The 19,425-nt window shown below is 31.7% G+C and overlaps 2 protein-coding genes across 4 annotated transcripts in view; one reads left to right on the top strand and one right to left on the bottom strand.

Moving 5' to 3' along the window:
- The window catches only part of LOC136982468 (BAI1-associated protein 3-like), a 141,504-nt gene extending 129,645 nt beyond the window's left edge, over positions 1-11,859 (bottom strand). For 2 of the 3 annotated variants that reach the window (XM_067278955.1, XM_067278957.1), the window contains exon 1: positions 11,590-11,858. In XM_067278955.1, the coding sequence (XP_067135056.1) occupies positions 11,590-11,657 (68 nt within the window). In that variant the 5' untranslated portion in view covers positions 11,658-11,858. Of the gene's footprint in view, positions 1-11,589 lie in introns of all 3 variants that reach the window. The other variant, XM_067278954.1, reaches the window with a different exon arrangement.
- The window catches only part of Syx8 (syntaxin 8), a 274,529-nt gene extending 260,933 nt beyond the window's left edge, over positions 1-13,596 (top strand). The window contains exon 9 of the transcript XR_010881896.1: positions 13,580-13,596. The gene's annotated coding sequence lies outside the window, so the exon portion shown is untranslated. The remainder of the gene's footprint in view (positions 1-13,579) is intronic.
- Positions 13,597-19,425: the final 5,829 nt, after the last annotated feature.

The following is a 19,425-nucleotide window of genomic DNA, read 5'->3' as shown; positions in this document are numbered from 1 at the left end:
TTATATATATAGCTGACCTCTGACATTTACTATCACAGATCAACGGCTGATAATCTAGATCAAGAGGATTGTTGAAAATAAATAACTTTCTTGGTTTTATTTTTAGAATTCGATGAACGATCAAAATTGAAAATGAATATACAATAGAGCATCGATTATTCGACTTAATTGGGGACTGGGGTTGGTCGGATAACTGAAAAGTCGGATGACCGAAAAGTATGAAAAAATACATTATTAGTATAGTGTATTAGACCTCGTTTAAATATTGGCTTCCCTTTCATGGTCGAGCCAGTGCTGCCAGCTAAAACATGCAAAAATTTAACAAAAATAATATTAAAGTAGCCAAGACATAACCAAATATTGTAGCGCCACATCACTAGCGGACATTTGAATTTGCCGACTAGAACGCAGTCGGTTAACCGATAAGTCGGTTAATCGGGGGTCGGATAACGATGCCCTACTGTATTTACTCGAAGACACGTTTGGTTTATCTTAGAAAAATTTCAGTTTTAAAAGTCTAGAATACGAAAATTCTTGAAATTATACTGTTAAAATTGTCTAAAATCGAGATATCGAGATGATATTTATTGCATTCACTTCGATGAGGTCTGCGAAATAATTATATAATCTTGCCATCAAAGTAGTAAATTCCAAGTGAACGTAAGTACCCCTACTTAACGCTGTCTAAAGAGTTATTTGGCTGTTAAATTGTAGCCGATTTGATACGACGACATTTCAGGACATGTGGAAAGCATTTTCTTAAATAAAAATTTAATATTGCAACAAATATTTTGTTTGGACGAGAAAGTTGTGCTAAACAGAGTCCTTAGACCAGGTCTGAAGATGTAAAACATTGTGTTCAACGGCCGACCGTAATTTATTCTCTGTTATGTTTCTCGCATACAGTGTGGTACTGTCTTTTCATGCTAACAAATTTGCAACATGTCCTTAATAAACCACGTTTTTTAACTGTTCTCGCAACTAGTGATTACACTAATAACTCCAGGAAAACGAGATGGCCAAGCACTATGAAACATTGTCGTAGAAACTGTCCGCAACGTCCGTTATATGGAGGCTTCTTTGCATGATGATTTTTTGCGAAGATCTTGTTTGAAATTGGTTAAATCAATGCAATTTTCGTTGATGTAGTTGGAGTACGACAAGAGCGTTGAGCGTTTCTGGATATCTCTAGGCCATCACAAAACGTGTTATAAGCCTATTCGGACTAATTTCTTTGGAGAAGAATGGTGCAGGGATAAACGTAGCTGTTAATCTATACTAGACTGTAACTTTACGCAAGTGCAGTGGAATCTACTGGAAAACAAGTGTTTTTCGTGATTCCAAATGAAACAGTTACAAGTGTCCATTGTTCCACCATCGAAATGAATACATGCCTCATCACACATCCTCTTCCTTTCTGACAAAGAAGGACAATGCAAAGATCAGTCGGATTTCCCTGTCGATGATAAGAAATTCCTGCTTTTACCTTTCACATTGTGCCATGGATACGCCAATTCTGTGAGTCCAGTAGCGCACGTGAGTGTGACACTCACGTGCACTACTGGAGCCTGTAACATTCATTGAGTATTCAATAACAGTCAATAAACAGTTATGACTCTTCAACGATTTTTGAAGCGATAGTTCTGAGTTCTCAATTATGTTAAAACCCGTACGTTCATTTTCCTCCAATCAAATTATCATTCTCCCGAGAGCTTGTGGTTCCTCGGTGATGGCAATCACAGCTGATATGAATGACATTCAACATCTGTAGTCACTTTTATGCCAAGAACTTTAGTTCAACACACATGCTTATGCAAATTAAACTTGTTGCAATGCCAAAAGTACCACAGTGCGAATTTTAGTACTAATTTTGTTACTGTGCAAATGTCTTTCTCGTGTTCTGAAAAGCCACCAAATTAGATTTGAACTGAGGAATATCTCTATCAGTGACCGTAATTAAAGTATACGGTATTCATAACGTAAATTTATACATTAAACTATAAATTTGAAAGATAGACGTACTTGATATGAAATTTATAGAAAAGAAAATATATATTAAAGTATACACTTACTAATATTTCAAATTCCACAAGATTTTCGAAAGGAAAAATAATAAATAGAAGCTTTCTACTAGAATGATCTTTACATTCATAATACAATAACGCAAATTCTAATTACATCCGGTGAAGACAAAAAAAAAAATAATAATAATAATTTAAATTTAGAACAGATATTTGTTTAAGTAAAATATTAAATAAAAAATTTAATTTTTAGCAGACAATTTTTATATATGCAAGTAAAATGTGTGTTTAAATGATAAAAAAAGTAAAATCAAATATCGAGTGTTCGTTTAGCCTTTCCTTAATCTTGTTAATAATAGTAAATTATATGCAGATATACAGGATGCGTTTAAATATAATTATAATCGTTGTGCGTAACATATTTAAATTTTATGATAAAATAATTACTGAACAGCTTTTCGGTTCTAAATAAAACCGAAACATTTCCTGTAATAAACTTTAAAATGTGCATGACCTAATAAAAACTAGACTAGTTTATTACTATCCGGATACGGACTGTCTAATGGTCAAGGCAATTACGGTGTTAATTCGGCTGCAATTTGAAAAAATTGTAAACCTATACATTTTGTACCGGCGTCCGTCCTTCGTCCGTCTGTCTTTTTAATATCGACAACAGAGTTAGTTAGATGGAAGACGAGACAATACATGGAAACAAGGGACAAGAGGCCCTGATTAACTATATATAAACTTCCAATGCAAACTGGAAGTCTTCTTATTTCAATTCAAATTTTCCTCTTGAAAAGTGTTATCGTGCCTGATTGGCACGACTCTAGTGTTAAACGAAAAGTATGATGTACAGGGCAAAGCACTACTCATTTGAGGTATAATTTCAGTTAAATACGGTAAAAATATGATTAAAACTTGCAGCTCGGAAATGTGACGATGTCACAGTAAATAATTGCTCGTTAATATTATTTTTTCGCATCAATGCAATTTCATGCACAATTTACGAAAATATTTATCGTGTTTCTGACCTTCATAGTTGCATCTTTCTATAACATTATCATAACCCTATGAATTAGTAAAATTATAGATTGAAAGACTAACATTATTGAAATATTGAAGCATGCAGTAATATTAGTTTATAATTTCGTTTAAAGAAATGTTACTAAAGTCCGTTCTAAGAAAGTAAACTATTATTAATTACTGTATGCTTTAACATTTTAATATTTACTAAAATTACGGGGCGATGCAAATGGAGAAGCAATATTTCGAATTGTGAGAAGAAATGGGAAATAGAGAGACGTCAAATATCTTTCTACAAGTAAATATCCCAATGACAGTAACATCTGCCGTTTCGTGAACAAATACTTTTGCAACTTTTTGAAGCTCAAAATAACTTGATCCATTTCGTTGGCTTCATATTAAAGGATCGATTTTGAAAGATATACGAGTTTATTTCATCGTCTCCAGCCTACAAACTCAGTTCTTTCTTTGCGCTATTTTAAACCTTGAATGTGCAAGAAATTGCCAGTGTAAATTGTTTTTGACGAAACTTTGTTCAAACTCAAATGTAGCATAAATGATATACGAGGTAAATAATTATTTACACGGCAGTCAGATTAACTAATTAAGCACATTTTATTATTAAACTTTCATAAATTTAATTGCAAAGATTTAATTTTACTTTGTTTATGAATAATTTAATTGATTTTCATTAAAATCATATAAACTGAAAATATCGTTTTACTATTCGTATGAGATAAAATGATTTCAAGTTTAAACTGACAAAATATATTATAGAAAATCAACGTTTTCTAGTCTTAGTTATTATTCATTCTTTTCATTTTGGCTCTTTTTGTCCTGTGGGCACTAATAGGGCCGTTTTCGATGCCCATCGTGAATTCCGCCAGATTTTGTATAAAGTCCAAGTTTTATTTGTCTAATTTTCTTTGTTTAGTGGACCAACCAGTAGCAGAGTGGATAAGTGGATAAAACTAGTTGTTTTATCCTAGTTGTACTAGGATAAAACAACTGAATACTAGTTGTTGGTCGCTGATTCGCGCCTTTACAACGGGCCGACCTTGGAGTTTTTCATTTCTTCACCTAAATAAATACCGGTTTCGCATAGAAAGTCCCTCCTGTAATGAATAGCGAACGTCTTATAATGTCCTACTCCACAGAGGCGTAACTAGAACCGTTAATAGGAGGGTCGGATTAGAATGTGCCAATCCACATTTACCCTTTACCACTGTGGATGAAGCGCATTTGCTTCTTAATGACGGAATATAATAAAAAAAAAACTTAGAGAAAAATTATAAAATCGTAACTTAAATTTTAATAAGCATTCTAATACGAATAATAAAATAGATCAGTGGACAGAGTAACAAAGCCTTTAGTAATTAATTTTGCTTATGGCAAACATTAATTCTATACTAAATCCACTTGGACATTGAATTGTATCCCTTCCAGGTACTTGTTTACACAACGTAACAAGAGCCGGTATTTGCAGTATATATAAGTGTATCTGCCACCAATCGTATTTATTAACTCGTACGGATGTCCAGTAAATGTTGTTGTATCTGTAAAATTTTGTTATTTCTTGCGGGATGCGGAATTCTTTAGCAATAATCGTGCTCCTTTTGCACGATAACGCAGAATCAATAGTGTCCACTTGTGTGAGTGGAATATAGCAGATTACTTAGCTTATAACTCACGTAGCAGACTTCCTCCAAGCTACTACATCAACAAATGCACTTTTGTGATGGTCGAGGCTTAATATAACTTGTTTTGTCACAAAAATAAACAAGATGATAAAGAACAGCTATTTTTCTTCTCCGAATAGCTTTATAAACAGTCCTCTATTAAGTTTTTAAGTAACGTGTCTACTTGTAACTTATTTCCTTTTATATTGATTATGAATTTATTTCTTAAATTATACATTTAATAAATTACTCGTAACATATTTTTTTTAATACGTGTGTGTATGTGTGTATGTGTGTATTTATATTCACAATTAAATCTGTTTAAATCGGAACGCAACGATACAAACCAGCGTTGTCCGTTTATGACAGTTTCCGTTTTATAGAGGTTATGTTTTTAGTAATTAAATTTTATAAAAAGATAGGAGAAACATTGTCACATCTACTTTGCAGGTAATGAAAGTACAATTTTAACAAAGGGGAAAACGAGAGTTATAACTCTCGTCACAGATCACAAGTAGCGTATCCAAGGATGGACCCTGCCCCCTTATTTTTTTTTTTAAATAAACAAAGAAAACATCGAAAACAGGAAAAAACTTGAGTATAACAAACGCATTTATACACACCTAAAAGTTTACTCGAGCACCCTACTCACATCCACAGTGAATGTATTGTAGATATTCTTATTTGGCCCCCTAATATTGGTTCTAATTACGCTGCTGACAAGCTCATGCTATGATTAAACCTCTATTCCGCTTTATTCGAGTTACGATACACAATTGATTCCCAAAAATTTTTCGTTTCCGCGTTAGACAAGTTCCCTCTTACTAGCGTATTATACGTAGAAAATCGATTTATTCCGATTAGAGTTACATCTCTTTGTTTATTGTAATTAGAGTTTTGCTTATAGTTATTATTTTCGAGTAAATACGTTAATATAATACTTGAAAATGCGCATTTTCAAGTAGTCTTTTCTATGGCTGATCTTGTTCAACCGTTATCAGTTATTGTTATTAGCCTTAAATAGAGTTTTAAATGTTAAACTTTAATCGTTTTAATCATCACAGTACAGTAGTTTAAATTACTGGCATTAATTATATCAATTATACGCTGGATGAATTACTATTAATTATTCTTCAAGTTATTCGTGTTTTAACTCTTTTAACACGTTCTTTAACAATTTCAGAGTCAATAAAACCAGATTTTCTACTAATATAGATTTTTTTTTACAGAATTTAAATATAAAATTCAAAAAATTGCTGGAACGTCGGTTAATTCTTTAATATTACGTATTTGAATATGGATAGAAGCATTAAATTTTGTAAAATCGGAATTTCTTTTAATAGAATTTAGTTTTCTTTATGTAAATTCGAGACCTTTTCCATCCCAAGCAAATCATTTCTATATTATTGAGGAACTTTCAACGTTGAATCCTCTTCAGGATGGAAAAAAATAACAAAAAAGAAGATTCAATCAGAAAATCATGTCATGGGAGGGTCTGTTAAAGCTGAATATTTCTTTGAAAAAGATTAGAATTTCTCGAATATTTAATTATAACATCAATATAAAACTCTGTATTATCTCCTTCATAATCCATCTGAGATAATTGATGTCTTTATAATCCTTGGCTCATTCGGTGTCTATAAAAAAGATCTTTTCGTACACTTCAATTGAATCAGTTTCTTATTTAGTCGCCTTTTAATTCACACTCCTACTTAATATGTAGTGTTATGCAGGGTCGAACTATAGACCACAAAGTGCACATGCACAGAGCATCCAGCGATTTGGGCCATACTCAAAATGGATATAAAATGAATAAAGAAATGGTAGAAAAATAAATAAATAAATAAATATAAAGGGTTATATTTTACTTTTATATAGTTGTAGGTAGAGTGGGGAGGAGGTACGTTTTAAATTCTATGCACAAGGAGCATTTTTTTTCTTAATCCGGATCTGTTGTTATGTATTTTAAATATTATCGTCTTATGCACAGGAAGAAAGTTTTTTAATTTTCCTATTTCTATGAAATAAATTATTGAAATTTTAACTTTTAGATAAAAATTTCAGTTAATTTGTAATTTAGATTCAATTTAAGCGTAATTAAAAACGGTTTGGTAACTTTATCGAATTAGACGAAATCAAAACTTCATGGTAGAGGAAGAGAGGCAAAGCAAATAGAAAATAGTTGCATCGGACATATTGTAATTGCAATCCAGATGTCTATCAACTATAATTACTTCCTGTCACATGTATATACACCGATAATCATCTATCTCGAATGGGGATTGCCGAGTAAACAAGCAGCATGCTTCGTTTATCATTGAATGGATTAAACCTGCAGTAAATTACTTAAATATACATAACCCGAATAATTCGTTCATCATGCAACATGAATATTTATTTTAAAAATTGCAAAAAGTGGTTAAATATATTTAACGTTAGATTACATAAGCGAACGTTATGTCACTTCAGTAATGTTGACCCGCTTCACATTTATACAAAAATATTTTTCTATGTAATGTAGCTGTCATTATTGTTCAAAAGAAAAAATGAATAATGTTAAAGATCATACGCAAGTAACCTGTAAATGTTTTCGTTTTTTTAGAAAATTCGTTGTAAATATCCTTAGAATGATCCTTAAATCTTTTAGAAAAAGCTCCCGAAGCGTTAAAAGCTATCAAAGTCTGTAGAGCTTTAAAAACATCGAAATGGATTTAAAAATGCTCGCATTTCTGGAAGTACTACAGAAGGGTTTTCCTCTATTTTTAAATGGCTGCCATTTAGAAGAGAGTAGGGGTTATTTGGAAACTTGTAAAATGCAGTTCCGTCTTTCTATCTCGAGTGAAGCTCCTCATAAAAATCCTGTTCTGAGTGTATCTAGAGAAGGAGATTTTTGGACAACGAACAATTAAACTGTTAAATCTTGCACGGGTTTTATACATATGCATTTTTGTTCAAAATAAACTGGCCGTTGTTTAGGGTTGGCAGTTAGTGGAAGTTCGACTGTACTGTACGTATATATGCAATAAATTTCACTTTTTAATAAGTTTAGTGAATATTTAATTTGGCTAATTTTTAAATTATTTTCCAAATTATATATTCGAGCAGATATAGTCGAACGTCTAATAACGGCCACTTCTAAACAGCGGCCATTTTTTCAGAAACCGTGCAAAATAATCTCCTAACAATGACCATTATTTATGTTCCCGTCAAGGGCCGTCGTTCTGAGGCTGTATTACATTTTTTCAGTCATAACAACATTTAATTTTAAAGCAGTAAGGATTTGAAGATCTTGAGGCAAAAACGTGTTGACTCAGTCTCTTCACTGAGCAAACGTAATTTTCGAATTCATGATCCGTAATTTCTCCAAAACATCAATCTCTAACATAATTAACCACTTGTGACCTTTCTCAAACACCGATAATTTGGAACTTTAGATTGCTTTTCCTAGAAATTTGAAAAAGTGGGTTGGCATGTCCTTGCCTCTAAATTCTCGACTTTGTTCGAATTTCATTTAAAAATTTACGGTTAAGGATATAATTATATTAAGTAGCACAACGTGTAAATCGAATTTTAAACCGCTAAAGTTAAAATATATATATAATTTTATTTGATTATAAAATATATAAAGAGCAAGATAATTAAGAAATCATTCGGTTAAACAGATATACTTTAATATTCTGTTCATCTTTCTCTCGCTTTTAATGTATTAAACCTCGAGGCCCTTTATAGTCTCCTTCATCTTCTCTCGTTCTCTCCCAACTACTATTTTTCCAGATGATTTATATAGCTACTGTCTATTTTGGGATTCTATTATTGCCCATTTTTTACACTGACAGTATATATAAGAAATTCATAAGAGACCTATATATATATATATATATATATGGAGTTTCTTTAAGCTTTAAAGGCAATTTTCCAAAACTTTTACTTAAAATGCAATAGACAAAATAGGATAAACTATATTTTGGGTATGACGTTTCGTTAATGGTCTATTCGATCCGCTTATTATTAAAATCGATAAAGTTTCCAGACTCTGTAAAATCTGACTCTACGCTTCATTTCGAACAGAATCTTTCTGTAATAATTTCATTATTTTATCTCAAAATGCCGAAATTAAATAACTAATTTATAATTTTAAATGAATCATCTCTTGCAGCGGTGGAATATACACATTTCTGGCCAGTCGCGACAGTTGCCTGTATGGGCAATAAGATTTTGGGGCCGTTGTAAATTGTACGAAATGAAAAATTCCTCAAATTAGTTGAGAAGAATTTCTGTTTAAGACATTAAGAATGCTTCTAATTCCCGTTTAAAGTTTAAACAACTGAATCGATGTTTATAAAATGATTAGTAAGTCGTATGACAATTGCATTCCCTTGTTTATCGCAACAATTGTTAGCGCTGGCTTTTGAATTTCTACCTCCTGCTGACAGTAGAAAATTATATTTATTTTTACTACTCGAGACGTTAGAGAGCATTTTTTTTCTTTTTAATAAAAATATTAAATATAAATTTAATTTTTTCGGTGGAGGGATGACTACTTTTATCGATGAATTATACAGCGAAACGTGACTGAATGATACAAGATGTTTGCCAACTAAACCCAAATGTTTGCCAGCTTCCTATTCGTTATAAATATATTAACAGAAAATTTAATATTTATGCTAAAGATATTTGGAATTTCTATGAAATCGTAACTTCTTTACACTGTTTTCATCAGAATATCGTAATTTCTAACATTTTCATGCAAAGAAATGTCTCGAAAATCGCGAAGATCAGCAATATATTTAAATTATTTACGAACACAAAATATAAAGCTGAATTCTTAACTTTATTTGGTTACTGATTTATGTAATTTAATGACATTAAAATATACACAAAGATCGCTTTCTACAAAGCTCAATTAATAATTAATTTAGCACTTGCGAAAGATGAATATTTCGATTTAACATAGAATTAAGGAATGAAGAAGAGGAAAAGAGATTACTCACGAATGTAAACATTTAGACTAGAGAACACTTAGAGATTGAAATTGTATGTTTGTAGAAGTATTTAGACATCAGAGATTTATAATATTAGATTTATTCATACTTTTAAAGAAAGCAACAGACTTCCTGTTGTGTTTAAGACGATTCGGAAAATATTTGGCTGGGAATATCTTCGAAATTTCTTTTATAGATATTACAACTTCTGCATATTCAGCCATTAAATAAATTATTACGTTAATATTCATGGTTGCTGAGTGGTTAATGCCATTGAACACTGGTAGTGGGTTCGCACCCGATTTTTTTCGTTCTTTTTCACGTGCCCAGTTTAGGGGCCAGCTTCCCACGGAAAATCCGTTCGGGAGACACCCCTTTAGTAGATTGCGCTTCTGTGTTCCATTAATACACTTCGTGCGAAGTTAATTTATATAAATTGTATTTAATTGTTTTCAAATTAATTTAGAATTTTATTAAAATCCACAATTTTTCATCAAATTTTTTTCTTATAATACTCATCGCTCACCGAATACTTTATATAAAACAATGGAAACTTTAATAAGACATATGGAATGTGTAATAAGTCACGTAACGTAGAATAATTCTTTCTGGACAATATAAAGACACAAATTGATATAAAAAAAAGTAATAAATCCACCAGTTGCTTCAAAAAGCAATACAATTTAAAATATTTTGACCTTGTATGTTTTACTTGACTGATTTCAATTTTCTGCCTGTCTGAGTTTTAACGCTCGATGTATTCTCGTACATCTTTCTCCAGTAATTTTTGACAACTAATAATATTTCTATGTTTTTCCGATCTTTAATAACAAAGTCCGAAACGTTTAAATTGGTTTAGGAGTAAATACTCATAAAATTTCTTTACGTAGCAACAACCACAACCAATAGGATTTCAACCAATGTATTTGAAATTCTCTGGATGTGTAGAGGATATCGCAACGCTTAGAGATTATTTACCATTAATTTTTGTTTCTAAAAACATGAAACCTTTCATGTTTTACAGTTGAATGTTTTCTAAATCAATATGAATTTTTTCCTTATTCAAAATAATTCACGAGACATTTTTGAAGAGAGGACTTGAAATAAAGAAGCGTTTTCAGCCATAAACTAGAAAATAATTTAAAAATTTGAAGTTTTAACACGAAATGTTCTTAAAATTTAAGAACATTTACGCTATTTTCTCGCGCATATTTGATGATTTTTATCATTTCCTATCGAAAATAACACCGTCAAATCTTCACGATTTCAAGAAATTTCCAAGATGATGATGTATCAGGTTCTAAGAGACAGCAAAAGAAATTTTCTTTTATTTGTTGGGAAAATGAATTACAACTCTACCCGATTTATGCACCATTTATGCCCGATAACAAACATAATTATGCTCGACTTTTTTTACAGTTTTTCTTATAAACTAGCGCGGCATTCGAAACTTAAAATGGTTAAATTGGATCAGAATGAAGACGCGAGAAAGATAATTTGCAAAAGAAATGCTTAAACGAAGTCGAAAGTATCAAACTATTTTATGCAAATTAGGCAATTACTTATTTCGCGATTGCTTTAACCACTGGAATTTTTGCGCTTTAAAAACAATCAATTCCTTAAACAATTCGGAAAAAATAATTTTTAATTTAATTTTTTTTAAAGAAATTTTCTTCCGTTTAAGTGCAACTTAATAAAATTATAATATTTTTCCAATTTTTAATATAAATTAGCGGTTACTTCTAACAAAAAGTAATATTATATTTTATTTTAAGCGTTTGCTTTATTCGAAAATAACAGGAAAACAGGCTTTTCCCGTGTTTTAGGATGGAATTATATCAGGGGAACGTGCCACTTTTGTAAATAAGAGAAAGTACTTACCAGTGGTTACTAAACGACTCCCTTATGGTGACATCTTTAGTTCCACCGGGTACAAGTTTCTCTATCATCCCTTCATAATTAACCGATGCTGCAGCTGACAAAATCTTTGCCAAAAATGATCTTAGCGACGTCGTGATTGTAATATATAAGAGAACAGAAAAACAGCCGAAACTTTCACGCAACACAGGAAACACTGACAGGTATTAATTCCGACAGTCAGAATACACTCGGATAATCTGCAGACAGGTGTTGCCAACTGTGTCTATCAAGAAAATGCTTTGCTTCTCTCTTTCTATCTTTCTCTCTCTCTCTCTCCGAATCTCCCGATACGTTTGCCAGGTGCGCACGCAAGCTGCTACTCCGTAACCATAGCAACGACGTACCTGTTTTGTCTACAGAAGATGAGTTCCGTTCGAGTTAAATTCGACAGTTACGCACTCTCCCGATTTGGCTTTACTGTTAAATTCATTGTGGCGTGTGTCTTTGTGGCTCGCGCTCGATCGTGCCACGTTCGTTACACATAAATTATATTCTGCAACATTAAAAATTAAATGGGTAAGTCCTGAGGAGGGATCGAATTCGAGTCTCGTGTACCGTTCGAAATTTCGCGTTTAGGGTATTTCAACTGTTTAAAAATACTTCCCAGTCTCCGCTCTACTCGTATAAGTAATTTTCTCATTGCAATTTGTGTAAATAAAATCGAAAATAAAGTGGAAAATTTAAGAGTGAACTTGAAAATTTGTATTGTTCTAACAAATTTTACGCTTTGTCTACTAATTTACTTGTATTCTAATACTAATTTCCAAAAAAACATTTAAGAAATGTGATAATAAGTATCGATTTTGTACTTCAAAAATTGTTAAACATTTTAATTTCTTTCTACTTTAATAACAATTAAACTGCCGAATAAAATTATTACAAACTAAGATAATACAGGAATACGTATTTTAATTTTAATTGTAATTTTTTATATAAAAATAAACAAATTTAAATTAGTTCAGAATTAATTTATAAAGTGTAACATTAATCAATCCATCCATGTTTTAAGTCATTTATTAAGGAAATAAGGAATTAAAGATCAAGGAAATAAAACTTAAAATAATTATTATTTCTTTTGTTTTCTTCCTTTTTTTTTTGTGAGGTAGAGATATCGTTTCTCAATGGAAGTGTTCTGAGGAAAGACAAAATTGAGTGTTACATTTGAAGACTCCTCCAGAGAATGCTAAAGAAGCCGAGAAAAATGGATTTGATTTTACTCCATTTATTTATTTTAATATAAACTGTGTTAATTTCGAATTAAACAGTATTTTATTGAACAAAATCGTTGTCTTCACACAGGTGTAAGCTACTGTTCATTAGAACAATGATTTATTTAGCTAATTAAATACAAAAGATTACCTTTGTATAAGTGAAGGAAAGGTTAAATATTCAAAATATTTATGCTAAAATCCGATCGGCTAATCAAATCGCAGGTAGTTGTATTGCTATGCAACCAATGTTTGTGTTGTAGAAACCACTCTCTCCCCCTTTCTAAATTGTGTAACGAGTTTGCTAAATTATCCATGTTTTTAGTTGGATTTTATTCGAAATTCTCGCATAACCTTTCTTTTAACTTATTTAATTCTAATTGAGAGTGTTTGCAAGAGGCTATCGACTTGTTTCGGCACTTTGCAAAGTGCCGAAACACTTGTTAAGCTTGCAAATTGATGCTTAAAATGCACTTATTATGTAATGAATAACGTTAGATAATGATAAACTTCTTATTCGAAAAACTTTCAGATATAAACATTTCAAAACGTGAAAGTAAAGTAGTAAAAAGAAATTATTGGCACTGAACTTTTATGTTGAACACAATCCCACGATCGTGAATGTCAACAACTGGATACGATTCAATGAATTATGTCACGTTTATACTTCGATAGCGCCTGTTAATGGCCCTTCTTTCAACCTGTTTGTAAAGCTGTGAATTAGCAATTCAGAATTTTGAAAGCTTGTAAATAAAAAAAAAAAAAAAAATCCGTTAATTTTCCTATCTGTTGCTGTTTTCTAAAATATTTTAGTGTCATAAGATATACGAGATTATTTGTTCGGGTAACAGATGTCCGAGGTAGCATTGTGATCGATAAAAAAATGTACTTGTCGCTTCGTCGTACGGTAACTGCAGATGGGATTAATACAGTCTATTTTATACTGTATTATTTACTTTAAGAGTTATGTTACACAATGCTATATTATGCTTAAAATCTAGTAAATAACAAATTAATTAATAACCGATCATTTTTAATTAAAATGCCATAATTTGGATTGAAATTTCTGAAAACTTCTATATCGGTTTTCTGATACAGTCAAACCTTTGAACAACGGCCGCTGGTGGGAACATGAAAAGAAAAAAAGAAAGGAAGTTGTTGGGAGTGGTCGTTATTTGGAGGTTATTTCGTATGCATTTTTTCAACGTTCTCGAAAGGATGGCCGTCGTTTAGAGGTTACTGGAAGGTGTTGACTGTACTGTACATCATTTAATCTCTGTAACAGTATAATTTTCGACTCTTAAAGCTATATCAGTGTCGATAGAAAAGACATGTGGAAGAAATAAAAAAAAATTATTACTGCTTCCAAATGTTTATGCAATTTCAGTTCAATTCTGTTTTTCATTAAACACTTTCAAACAACTTTATTATTTTTGGACTTCAACGTCATTAAATAGGTAAATTTATTTCCATATTTTTCGTGTTTTATATAAGTATTTTAAAACTTTAAAAATTCCTTGGTAATTTCTTCTCGACTGAAAAAATGCGCGGAACCGAACATTCTTCAGTTTTTGTTAATCATCTGAAATGCGAAATTTTAATAACGGAATCCTTAAGGGGATCGAAGTTTTAAATAAATTTCGTATCTCGATATAAATAGTGAAGTGAATTCTTCTCTGAAAAACTACTTTCATTTCATTCCATCCATCTCCTAATTATTCTAGCAAAATTATATTTAATTCTGCACTCGGTGATGTTATAAATTTTTCTCATTTTTACTCTTATCGAGTTAATCTTTACAACAATAATAAGTAGCGTTATTAATAAATCTGTCAGTAGCGTAACTAGAACTTATATTATGGGGGAGAGTCGAATTAGAACGTGCAAACCTACATTCACCCCTACACCAATGTGGTTGCAACCACTAAGGATAAAGAGTATACACATGTAAGTGCGCTCGTCACATTCAAATTTTTTTCCTTGTAATTATTTCAGTTTTTATTTATTTATTTACAAAGATGGGAGCCCCTCCCCGGTTTCTGTTTTCTTTTATTCTTTTCTCTTTAATTAATTAATAATTAAGAAATTTAATTAAAATGTAAGATATGGCTGATTTTGAAACGGTAAAAGGTTAAAAAATTTTTATTCATTTTTTTTAACATCTTCGTATGCTGTTATCGTGTAATTTTACTCAACTAATGACGAAATATGATTCAAAATATGCTATGTTTGATAATTAGACTTAATAGACTTATAATAATAATTATTATTATTTCTATTAATATCATAAAGAAACAAGCGCTTTTGTGATTCTCCATTTTCAGTGTTATTTTTGTTTTTTATTTAAATTTTAGTAAAGTAATATTATATAGAAGCAGATTGAATAGGAGACCGCGGTTCAGCGCGTGTTTAAGCTTGATGATTCATATCAACAGTGATTTATTAGGCATTAAGCGCAAATTGGTTATGTGGGCTTATTTCCTCGATAATCAACTATGGATCACCGAGTTATATGTAGATTCGAATATAACTTAAAAGTTGGAAAATTGGATGGCTTTTCACCGAGGGGAAATTTTAATAATTACTGGATTAGTAAAGAAATTCGAGAGCAGTATACTAATTAAATTTTCTATAGAGAAATAATAACTATAATTATGCATTACTTTTCATTTCCAATTATAGAGGCCAAACAGGAGTCATTGCTCACTGATTTGTGCCTGACCAGTTAACGGACTTGTCATATGAAGTTTTCTGGTTTCTCTTCACGTATCTAACGAAAACTGGCCCTATTTGGGTTAATACCTATGGGCCAATTTCCCATAAAAGTCGGTAGACACTACCACCTTGGCAGATCGCTCACGCGCTGCTTATTCAATTATTTCTTAATGCGTTAATTTAAATTTAAGAAATAAATCAAAAATTTCTTATAGTATTTTTCTATTAATTGAGTACTTTATCGAAATAGTCATCATCTGCTCTAATACATTATGCAAACTAACGACGATGATATTCTAACAAACGTTTTGCTGCCCAAGAAAGAATGCGCTGTACCTCATAAATTGCATTATTTGAGCGTGAAAAATATCATACTGTACTTTCGTGAAAACTTTACCGTAACTAACACAGAAATACAACTATAGACGCATTACAGTGCAGCTCAATACAATGCGAAATCACTTATAACACAACAAATGGTTGGCTCCTAATTTCACGTTTTTCAAATTTTATTGAAATATATATATATAGGCCTATATATATTCAATAAGCAATATTTATTTTAAGCATAAGATCATCGCATTTTACTTTCAAAAAAATGTAAAACCTCGATACAACATGACACGGCTTACTTGTATTACGAATTAATTTATTTGCACCCGATGGCCCTCGTTATATCGAATCTACACTATATCAAAAGTTTTATACAAATAATTTTCATCGAAAAGTGAATTTATTTTTTAAACGAAAAAAAAATATTTCCATAAGCACGTATAAACTATTCCAAAACGCGCTCTTTATTCTAAATCTGTTATTCATTGCCACGATATATCGATGATCCTCTCGAATAGACTTAAGAAAATAATCTTATTTGTGGCACGAGACTCAAATTCACTTTAAGAACTGTCACCATTCTTGACAAGATTCGGAACATTTCAATTTCGTTTCTCACAAAAGTAAAGTAATTCCTCATCCTCATTTTTTAAAAAATACAATTTAATTTCGTTTTCCCGTTATGTTCTCACATAAAGATTGAAAATTCACCAACTCTCTCTCTCTCTCTCTCTCCAGTGAATTCTGTTAGAAACTGAATTTTTAGTCTATCTCTATTTAATAATACTGCTCTATTTGTTATACGTTGTACTCACAATTCGTTAGAAAGTAAGATTAAATACATAATAATACTTTTCCGAGTTTTATTCACGTGTCTAACACTCAAATATGAGCCACAGTTTCCCACAGAAAGTTCTTCCTGGCGGTGTATCCCATATATTCCAGTGTATTTCAGCCTTTTTTCTAAGTGGCATTCCAACTTGGTAATTTTTATCTCGCAGTACCTTACTTCTCTATCAATGTAGAATTATTGCGCTTTTAGTAATAACTTATGTGAAAAAAGTGTTATGGCACTATATTTCAAGGCACTGTCGTTGTGACACCACAGTTGAAAACTACGGTCTTATCCCATCTTATCAAGTAATTATCCATAGTTCTTAGTGACTTTTATCGAAAAGCTTTGGGTTTAGTGATTACAATCCTCTCTCCTTCGAGCTTTATGTTGTTCCCTCAAATATGTTGTCTCTATCTGCACTCATGCGCATCCGTTTCCAAAAGCTAATCCATTAAAAAATTCTGCAAATCGTTCAGCAACATCATCTATTTATTGGCACTATCTTACTGTTGATACTTTCTATTAGTATATGAAGTAGTACAGAATGAAGAATACATGCCGTAATCGGTTGTTTAGTCCTTTTACGTGTTTGGTCTGTTTCAACAGTTGTGGTAGATACTTTTTAAAAAGCGGCTTTAAGACAAGGTTATGTATAGCTCTCTGTTAATTTTTGTGTTCTTTGATGAGTGGTAGGACTAATTAACTAATTAAGTTTAGCTAGAAAATTTTTCCGGGGACATGGCACCTCTTGTTTGGGAATTGTGACATCTTATAGGAAGATCTCTTAGCTTGCTTAGACCTTGTTCATTGCTTTGTGCTTTCTTTGAAATAGAACATGTGGTAGGAATGGTAGGATAAATAATTGCGTGATCCATAAATAAGATTTATTAAGAAAAAGGGATGTATGATTAGATAATTGCACTTAAATCAGCTTCGATTATCGGGTTTTTGTCAAAGATATCAAGCACTTGTTGCTGTCTGATTCTGTTTGATCATGAATTTAATGCGTTCAACTTTAAATACCTTTTCTGGGTCATTGTAGTTGTTAGACACGTCTTAATGTGTCGCAAGTTAGAAAAACTTCTTTCACAACCAGCTGAAATCTCCGGCTGACATACTTGTAAATATACTAAGTATATGCTTTCAGATTTAATAACACAAAAAGACGATAATATTTGATCTCGTCGTACAAGTATACCAAGTACCTTTATCGAGTCCTAGTTATTTTCTCGAGCTGATTTTCCAGAAATTGCAATTAAATCGTAATTGCTCAATACAGCATTGCAGTTTTCATGATGACAATTCCAACTACTCAAATATTTACAGTCGGTCTTAGTGCTCAGTGTCATGAACTTTCATCAAATGAACGTGGTTGCGAGAAATATAAATATAAAGCTTCAAAAATTCTGAAAAAGTGTCTTCTGGTGAAACTCTTGCATATGAATGACTACCACCAAATAGAGCCTATATGCTAACAGATGATACACTGTACTCGTAAATTGCTTGGGGGAAGGTCGAACATTTTTGCTTGCAGACCTTGATTTTTTCTCAACATGACACTGACTTCATTATACGATTGTACGATTATTTATATACCAGTCATATTATGCTTTCTGAAAACTCAAAAATGAATTTATCCCTTCTTCGGACATCTCTGTGGAGAAATTTAAGAAGTGGAAAAAATCATTCTTTAACTTGTAAGTTCAAGACGCGGTTGCTGATAATTGCTCTCAAATACACGCCTTGAATATTGAATTGGGCTTCAATGTGTATAGTTTCATTTTGGATTTTAAGGTTATAATAAGTCGTATGTCGCTCCTACAAGCCAGTCATGTATCATAGATAGCAATTGTTTTCTGCCAAATATTCCTCCCATATTCTTAAGAAACTGATCCGAAGCTAGAGGTACCGCTGTCAAGTGTCTCCGGATCTAAGTGTCCTCCTTTTTTCAGTTTTTTCGGTCTCCTGCGACAATCATTGCTGTCTGTGATGGTGATGATGATGTATCGCTTTTCGTGTTGGTGCTTGTCTTGTTCTTTTTCGTAGTTTTAGCAACAACCGCCTTAATTTGTCTTATTTTATCTTTGAAAGACAGTGCATTATAGATTGACTGATTAGAAGTTACTTGTGCATTTTTTTAACATTTATTTCTTGTTACCTAGGGACCGAAACCTTCGTTGGGAAACCATTTTATTAGGTTATTAGGGCAACCTCCTTTGCTATAGCTGATTATACCAGTCTTCCCTTGCCAATTTAAGCTCTAAAGCATACTAATAATTATTGCGTTCACTGACTGTTCGAAAATGATATAACTTAAAGTGATTACAGTTTGTTACGTAGATTAGTTTATTCGTTTCATAGCTTAAAATGTCATTCAGATTCATTATATCAGATGATTGTAATTAAAATTCCCTACTCGACGCTTCCGTAGAGATATTTAGCAGTGCAAATGCAACCAAATTTGATATAGTGATATTCTAGGATATGAAAATAATATTTTCGTAAAAGAATTACAAGTTGAACCTTCTTAATCCGTTGACCTTAGGATCTAGCCATTGTTGGCCTATAGAAAATGCCGGATTACAGAAAGTGACTTTTAAGATCTATATGCAAACTACTTACGTAACCATATGCTTATTCCAAGCACATATTGCGGTATTAACAAAGGTAGAACCAAGCTTCAGGAAATAATACAACTATTAATGC

Source organism: Centruroides vittatus, unplaced genomic scaffold, assembly GCF_030686945.1.
Source record: "Centruroides vittatus isolate TY-2023 unplaced genomic scaffold, ASM3068694v2 contig_846, whole genome shotgun sequence".
In the NCBI taxonomy this organism is placed as follows: Eukaryota; Metazoa; Arthropoda; class Arachnida; order Scorpiones; family Buthidae; genus Centruroides; species Centruroides vittatus.
The sequence above is the reverse complement of the archived record's forward strand: the minus strand, read 5'-3'. Positions and strand labels throughout refer to the sequence as shown.